This window comes from Meriones unguiculatus, chromosome 7, assembly GCF_030254825.1.
Source record: "Meriones unguiculatus strain TT.TT164.6M chromosome 7, Bangor_MerUng_6.1, whole genome shotgun sequence".
NCBI lineage: Eukaryota > Metazoa > Chordata > Mammalia > Rodentia > Muridae > Meriones > Meriones unguiculatus.
This window is the reverse complement of record NC_083355.1, coordinates 490,902-499,727: the sequence shown is the minus strand read 5'-3', so window position 1 is coordinate 499,727 and position 8,826 is coordinate 490,902. Positions and strand designations below refer to the sequence as shown.

Sequence of the window (8,826 nt, the reverse complement as noted above, 5' to 3'; positions counted from 1 at the left end):
CGCCTTCCCTGTTCTGGGTACGTGACTTAACTACGGCTTTGTTCAAACCACCCAATCAGAACCCTGTAACTATGCTTCTCGCTTCTGTAACCGCGCCTCCTGCTCCCGAGCCCTATAAAAACCCATCACCCCAACCGAGAGACGCGCAAGTCCTCCGATAGGCTTGGTCGCCCCGGGTACCCGTGTATCAAAATAAACCTCTTGCGGCTGGTCTCGCTGTTCCTTGGGAAGCAGGGTCTCCCTGTCTAGATAGGCTCCTGGGAGTCTTTCAATAGGATAGATAATCAAATACTTTCTCCTAAGTTGCCAAATGCACATGGACTGGAAATTGCACATGCAAATCTTACTTAATAATTTTCATAATTATTTTATAATTATTATTGCATTAAATAAAAGGAGCCTTTTATTGGACTTAAAGGGGGAGGAGAAAGAAATGAGGAGGAGAAAAGTCTGGGAGAGAGATCTGAGAGGAGAGGCCCTGGAAACACCAGGAGAGATAAACCAGACCTAAGATAGGACTAAAAAGCAAGTATACAGAGAGACTCTGAAAGACTCTATCCAGCAGGCTATCAAAGCAGATACTGAGACTCATAGCTAACCTTTGGGCAGGGTTCAGGGAATCTTATGAAAGAAGGGGGAGATAGAAAGACCTGGAGGGGACAGGAGGGCCACAAGGAGAGCAACAGAACCAAAAATATCTGGGCTGTAGGGACTTTTTTTAGACTGATACTCCAACCAAGGAGCATTTTTTTTATTATTATTTATTACAATTTATTCACTTTGTAGCACCCTCCCTCATCCTCTCCCAATCCCATCTTCCCTCCCTTTGCTCCTCCCATTTTCCTTCCCAAGTCCACTGATAGGGGAAGTCCTCCTCCTCTTTCATCTGACCCTAGCCTATCAGGTCTCATCAGGACTGTCTGCATTGTCTTCCTCTGTGGCCTGGCAAGGTTCCCCTCCCCCACAGGGGGAGGTGACCAAAGAGTCAGCCACTGAGTTCATGTCAGAGGCATCCTCTTTGCCCCTCACTAGGGAAGCTACTTGGAAACTGAGCAGCCTATGGGCTTCCTCTGAGCAGGGCATCTAGTCAGTATTTTATTACGATCTCACTAAACGTAAATTTAATACTGTGTACATTTAGTAGAACCACTGTAGTATGTTCTTCCTTGAGGCCTATAACCTGCCTCACTATAGATTCTTGACAAAGGTGGTACCAGTTATAGATTTCAACTTGTGGAGCTGGCTTTAAATTCAATCTCAAAATGTTTGGTTATTTCCATGACATTTATGATAATATTGTTCTGGGGGGCAGCCAGAGTCCCACAGAGAAAATAAGGAGTAGGTAAGGGAGGAGTGAGTCAGTCACATGGGATCAGGAGTAATCTTGCAGCCTAACTGACTGGCCTTCAGAGTGCTTCCTTATTTATACAGAACTCCATGGGCAGTATAGATTTGGGGCCAGCTCAAAGCTCTGGATCTGGGCCTTCATGTTAGCTGAGTTGATCAGCCTGCCAGCTCACCAGCACCTACACCACCAGGACATGCTCTCCAGCATTACCTGGACTAGCCTGTCCAATGCTTCAGGGTCAGGGAGCAGGGTCAGTTCTCATTCTCATGCCTTCCAGGCTGACTCACCTGTGTGCCACCTAGTAAGGCTAGCTCTATTGTACTGCCCAGTCAAGGTGAGGGGCCCACTTTCCTGAGTGCTACAGCTTGTGAAGGATTGGGCCATCTCTCCTATGCTTACACCTTGGGGCTGAATAACCTGTATCTTTTTCTCCTGTGCTGTTCAGGTAAAGTGCTGGACCAGCTGTTCCAACTATTGCAGCCAGTGAGGAGGAGGAACAGTTCTCCCACTCTCATGACCTTGGGACAAGCTCTCCTGACTACTGCAGGCGGCAAGGTTCAAGACAAGGAGAGCATCACCACTACCCTCACACTACCTCATGACCAATGAGTGGCAGGGCCAGCTGGCTCACCCACATTGTGCCACCAAAGCCAGTTCCACTGTGCTGCCTGGGCAAGGTGCAGGGCCTGGCCTCTCAAACACTGCATCTGGTAAGAGGTGGGTGAGCTGTCCATAGTGCTATAATCAGTGAGGGGCAGGCCCAGCTCTGTACATCCCTTGGAGATCTACATAGTCCCAGGCAGCTTCCCAGATCAGGGATGTCCTCATGGTCTTTCGTGTTAATATGAGTCGTGGATATTGACACAGACTGCTGCTGCTGCTTCATGGCGATGGAACCAAACGTGGCCTTCAGTGGCAGAATGGATTGGGACCTCACAATGGCCTCAAGTGGTAGGAATGCCTACGCATAACAGGCTATTCCTCTCCACCCTCATATCTCCAGTTTCACCTCTTTTCACATTCCCTGAACTGTTCCACTTTTCTTTCTCTCCCATCTGTCTACCATATACTTGCATATATAGTGGCTCCTACTATGGGCATGGCTCTGTCCTCAGCATCTGACTCCTTAAATAAACCGATACTGACTTGAAACAGATGATCATGGATTGTCAGAGTACTTCCTCTATCTGCACAGCCCCATTATGGAATGCATCAAACTCTTCTTGAATATTTATGATTTTGCCTATAGGTTATTACTATTGTTAACATTAGTCAGGGAAACATCTTTTGACAGTGATCAGTGATTACTTCAGACTCATAAAGAGTCAAGCTCATGAGTCATCGAATGATGGCCAGGGAGCCTGCTTTCTTTCTTTCCCTGTGTAGATGACATAATGCTAGCTGAGTGTTTTTACACGTTTGTAAACTCATTTGAGAGGCACACAAGTACACATAAAATAACAAGTCTAGGAAATTGGTTAGCAAAAAAGTGCAAGGTCTGGAAACAATTCAGAATTCTTCAGAGCTTTATGAATGTGATAGTTAACTTTATTTGCCAACTTAACATAATCTAGAATCAAGTGAAAAGAAATTCTCAGGAGGGATTGTATACAGGGTTACCTGTGCACTGGTCTTTGGATGATTAATTTGATTATGTTACCAAAGATGGGAATATTTACCCTGAATATGGTTGGCACCATTTCGTGGACATTAATGAAAGGTATGAAATTAGCACTAGCATGCATTCACTAATTTGTTTCTTTCTGGTCTTAATTGTGGCTATAATATAACTGACTGTTTCTCCTTCTTCCTGCCTTGATTTTCTTGCAGTGATGAACTATGACCTGGAATTAAGAGCCAAATAAACCTTTTCTTGATTAAATATTTTATTACCAAAACAGAAAATGAAACTACTATAGCTGTGTAAGGCACAGATGATTCACACTCAGGTATTTGAAAAATTCTGTGACAGCCTATGTCTGTAAATGTTTTAACAGCATTTAAAAAATGAGTAAAGATGTCCTGTGAGGCTAGGAAAAGGCACTGCAGGAACCAACACCCTAGATAAATGAGCTAAGAGTGGGCTGTTCCCTATGATTTGTTGGCCACAGGGTCCTTAGAGGGTCCCTGACATGACTAGTGCCATTGCTGTTGATTGCATGTTAGTACTAACTTTTGAGATCAATTGTTAGAGACACAGCACAATTCTGTTGCAGAAAGTGGAGTGGGCTGGAAACATTCCTTCCGTGTTGCATATCTTTTATAGTGATGGATGGAGCTATGCAAGCCATTGGGAAAAATGATGGTCTGAATTTCTACTCACTTATTAACCCTGTGTGTTACACTGTAGAAGTTCCAAGCAAAGCATACTAGCTATAGCAATCGTGGCATGGACTGTTATGGGTACAAACAACCTTTTATTGATTTTAGTAATCATTCAGTTTGGGGGTGTGATTTAAATCTGGTAATGTGAACTCAGACAAAATCTCATAGCTGATGAAGTCATAGGCACCAGTGGGGAAATAGCAGGTATTTGTTTGGTAAAGGAATGTAATGCATCAAACTCTTCTTGAATATTTATGATTTTGCCTATATGTTATTACTATTGTTAACATTAGTCAGGGAAGCATCTTTTGACAGTGATCAGTGATTACTTCAGACTCATAAAGAGTCAAGCTCATGAGTCAGTGACCAAACACTTACACATATATTCATATATGTGACCATGATAGGCTAATAAGCAGGTTGAGATGGTGGAGAATAATCAGACACTATGTCACTTCTTCCAAGGCTTGGGAAACATCTCATAGTTGGGAAGAAAATACAAGAAATGGAGGAAACAGTAGGTTACTGTAGAATGATATCCTTTGAGTATAGCAGTCATCATCACCAGGACAGCTATGAGGACTGGCAAGAGACCTAACCCTAACCCTCATCATCATCACCAGGACAGCTATGAGGACTGGCAAGAGACCTAACCCTGACCCTGACAGTGCCTGTTACTGTTGACGTTCCTTTAGCCTTGGAGGGGTTGGGAGCAGTCATTAGATCATCACCCAGAATTACAACTGCTCCTTCATGTACCTCCAGCATTGTCTGTGTGATTATGTTCTTTGTGATATTGGGAGTTGCTACACTATAGAATATCCTGGGGTGGTGTGACTGCTTGGGATTATACTCTTCTATAACTCACCTCTCATCTTTCCTCTATTCAAACACCCACTAAATTCTTGCTTCCCCAAGTCAGACTCTGGTTTGTTATTGGCACCCTATAAAGAGAACTTATATAGTTGTTACCACTATACAGTGAAAGAGTTCTTTTAACACCAAGTGATATAAAGTAAAAGACTACTGTACTACCATAAAATTAAGTATGTAAACCAACATAAGAAAAGATGGAGCCCAAATTTAAGATTGTCAACACACAGTCAATATGTATACCAACAATATAAAATGTAAAAAGATATTCTTTTCAATAAAGGATGCTAGAAAAGATAGATATCCACAAAGAAATGTTAATAGATACTTGATTTATATAACAAACAAAAATCAACTTTAAGTGAATTATATAAATTCATATAATATAAATAAATATATAAATACATAACATATAATATATAATTGAAATACTAACCAACATTTTAAAAGTCTTAGAAGAAAACTTAGATATTGGTCTTCTTTATTTAAAAAAATTAATGTATTTTCTGTGTATGGGTGTTTTGTCTGCATGTGTCTCTATTGCTGGATATTTGATCTCATTGTGAACCCTGAGACTGTGAACTGTAAATTTCTGTTTCTAATTGTGGTTTGGCTCAGTCTTTGATCTTAGAACTTTCTGTTTACTGTAAACAAGTACTTGGGGTATGAATCAGACCTAGCACACACCTTTAATCCAAGAGCTTTCTGTGCAGAGAATTAAATAAAGTTAACCTTAGGTCAGAAGGCAGAGAAAGCAACCAGATAAACAAAGTGAACATGGAAAAAAACAACATAGAGAGTGAGAGGAAGTCTGGAGGATGGATAGAGGGACACACAGAAAATAGGAAGGATGGACATTGAGTTGAAAGGTATTTAAGACAGCGTGGAGAAGAAGCGGCTTTTTTCTTTTGTGGCTTGAGCAGAAAAGGAAGGCATTTTTCCTTCTGGGATGTGAGATGAGTAGGAGGACCTTTTCACTTCTGAGACATGAGCTAACTAGGACGGCCAGCTGGGTGCTTTCTCCTCCTTTCTGAGCTAGCAGGTTTATACCTCAGCATCTGGCTCCTGAGTCTTTTTTGGTAAAATCAAATGATTGAGATTTTCTTTCTTTATAACAACATATGACTGCATACCACATGCTTGCAGTACCCATGGAAGGTGTACTACCAGAGGAAGGTGTTGTCCTTCCTGGACTGGAGTTATATAGAGTTGTGATGTCATATGGGCACTAAGATTCAAACCCAGGTCCTCTGGAAGAACAGTCAGCACTCTTAACCATACAGCCACATTTCTAGCCCCAATGATATTGTTCTTAATGATGATTTTAAAAATATGATACCAAAAACACAATAACAAAAGCAAAAATAAATAAGATTAGACCAAAGTAAAAACAAAACAATCCAACATAATTAAAATTGTCTATAAAAGCATAAAATGTGTTATAAACCATAAAACCCAACAGGGAGATAACTTTGGAAAATACATAGCAACTACAGTAAACTACTGATAAATATTTTCCTGACTTTTCTGAGACATTTATGACACTCCTCTGGGATGGTTTTCTAAAGCTTTGATACACCTTGTATTTTTTATTACCAATAATGAGTACTTTGCAACAGTAATCCCCAGAGAAGAGTTTGTTGTAATTTTAGCGGATTCCCTTAAGTTATTAGGAAATGGGAAACAATAGAGCTAGAGCACTTATAAGTGCATGGCTGGCTATGAGGCAGCTCTTTGATTTAAGAGTTGTGTACATTTCACCAATGATCTCATATTCTTATTACTCCTGTTTTTACTATATCTTTAAGAATGGCATCTAATTGGAGGATTGGAATGACAGAAATCTCAATACTAAGAATTAAATTTCACAAAATTCAGCCTATTAGATGGCACTCTCTAAAATTATCATCATAATCTCAAGTTTCCATAATAAATATAAATTTGAAGAAATGTAAAAAAAAATCTTTATGGAAATATACTATGTATTGTGCCTTTTCTGACAGAAAATATTAGCAATGAATATTTCTACTGAACAGTAAAATAACGATCACCTAAACAATCAAAATTGTCTTCAACAAAGCAGAATGGTTAATAGTCATAAAAAAGTGAGTCCATGCTGATTTTAAATTAATTTTAAATGTGAAATAAAGCAAATGCACAGTAAGTCCAGATAAGGGAATTATGTTTGGAGTACTAAATTTTTATTTTTTATAATGTTTTAAGTGGTAGGTATTTTGAGCTTTTTAAAAAACAGATTAACTAATGTGCCTTATTTTTTTTTTTTTTTTTTACTTTTATAAAGTGGTGTGAAAATCTAGAATAATCAATTTTTGTGATTTGGTAATACTATAATTCTAAGTCTTCTAAACATACATTCTTCAGAAATGACTAATGTATACTAATCTTTTCAAATATGAGCCTTAAAGATAACAAGAGAATAGTAAATATGTTCACGTGATGAAAGCTTGTAAGTGCTCAGTGACTAATCCCTGAACATCTTAAGAAGCCAATCTTAAAATTATCGGTGAATATTGGCTTTGGGAAAATTCTATTATGTTTGTAGAACAGTATTTCCCTAAATTGGTTTATGAATGTAGTTTATGAAAGGAAAAACAATGGTAATAAGACAAATAAAAAAGCATAAAGTAGCAAAGAAGGAGCTTTAGTAAGCTCATTTAAATGGAAGAAAGCACCAACTGATTACTCAACAGCAAACCATCAGCCCTGAAAACTTGCTTAAGTAACATTATACAGACTCAGCAGGGCATACTTTTGTATCTAGGTATATACATATATTTAAGAAAAAGAGGCTACAAATTTGAAAGAAAACAAGGGAGCAGGACACCTGGGAAAATTTATCAAGATCAAAGGCAAGGAGGACATATTGTAATTATTCTCTCTATTTTTTTAAATGTTTAAAAAAAATCACAAGTAAGCTAGGACCAGTGGCTCAGGTCTGTTATCCAGGCTACTTCAGAAGTTCAAGCAGGGGGATCAAAAGCTTGTGGCCTGCATGATAACAGAGGTCATTTGGAAATAAATGTGTTAATTTGCATTTATGCAAATTAATGAAAATACTATTTCATTTGGGAGCAGGGAATTATGTGAAGAATGTTGAGAAAAAGAAGACAGATTAAGACAAGTTTCTAATTTACCTATGGCATATAATTACGTGTCACCTGAAATTTCAACCTAGAAAACATTAATAAATTGATATTATGATCTAGCCCCCTTTCTGCTTGAGTGTAGGTACATAAATTCTAATACACATGAAAATATTTATTGTTTTCTAGTTTCTTATATTTGTTTGCTAAGGTTCACAAATCAGGATGAAGAATCAATCAATGGAACTTGACTTCATTCTTGTAGGACTGACAGATGACCCTCAATTGAAAGTTGTGGTTTTTATGTTTCTCTTTCTCAATTATATAATGAGTCTGGTGGGGAACTTAATCATTGTGCTTCTCACCCTGTTGGACCCTCGTCTTAAGACTCCAATGTATTTCTTTCTCCGTAATTTTTCTTTTTTGGAAATTCTGTTCACAACAGTATGTATTCCCAGGTTCTTGACAACCATTGTGACTGGAGACAAAACTATTTCCTATAATAATTGTGCAGCTCAATTGTTTTTCATTTTGTTGCTGGGAGTCACAGAATTTTATCTCCTGGCTGCTATGTCCTATGACAGATACGTCGCCATCTGCAGACCACTGCACTATCCTATCATCATGAACAGCAGAGTGTGCCACCAACTTGTCCTCAGCTCCTGGGTAACTGGGTTTTTGATCATCTTTCCCCCACTGGCCATGGGTCTGAAGCTGGATTTCTGTGATTCCAGAACAATTGACCATTTTATGTGTGAAACTTCTCCTATTTTACAGATCTCCTGCACAGACACTCGTGTCCTAGAAATGATGTCCTTTGTCTTGGCTGTGGTGACACTTGTAGTCACACTGGTACTAGTGAGTCTGTCTTACACTTTCATTATTAAGACTATTATTAACTTCCCTTCTGCACAGCAAAGAACCAAAGCCTTCTCCACCTGCACTTCCCACATGATTGTTGTCGCCATAACATATGGTAGCTGCATTTTCATGTATATTAAACCATCTGCAAGGGAGAGAGTGACTGTGTCCAAAGGTGTAGCTTTGCTATATACTTCAGTTGCCCCTCTCTTGAATCCCTTCATTTATACACTAAGAAACCAGCAGGTAAAAGAAGTCTTCTGGGATGTATTACAAAAGACTTTGTGTTTCTCAAAATACAGTTTAAAATGTTGA

The 8,826-nt window shown here is 39.0% G+C and overlaps 1 protein-coding gene across 1 annotated transcript; it reads left to right on the top strand.

Annotated features, from left to right (window-relative positions):
* Nucleotides 1-7,875: 7,875 nt before the first annotated feature.
* On the top strand, nt 7,876-8,826 carry LOC110540577 (olfactory receptor 6C6). Its single transcript, XM_021627334.1, has one exon. It carries the CDS (start codon nt 7,876-7,878, stop codon nt 8,824-8,826), a length of 951 nt encoding a protein of 316 aa, XP_021483009.1.

What these genes read in the sequence shown, in the direction of transcription:
- LOC110540577 (XM_021627334.1), top strand. Translation starts at nt 7,876, where the DNA reads ATGAAGAATCAATCAATGGAACTTGACTTCATTCTTGTAGGACTGACA.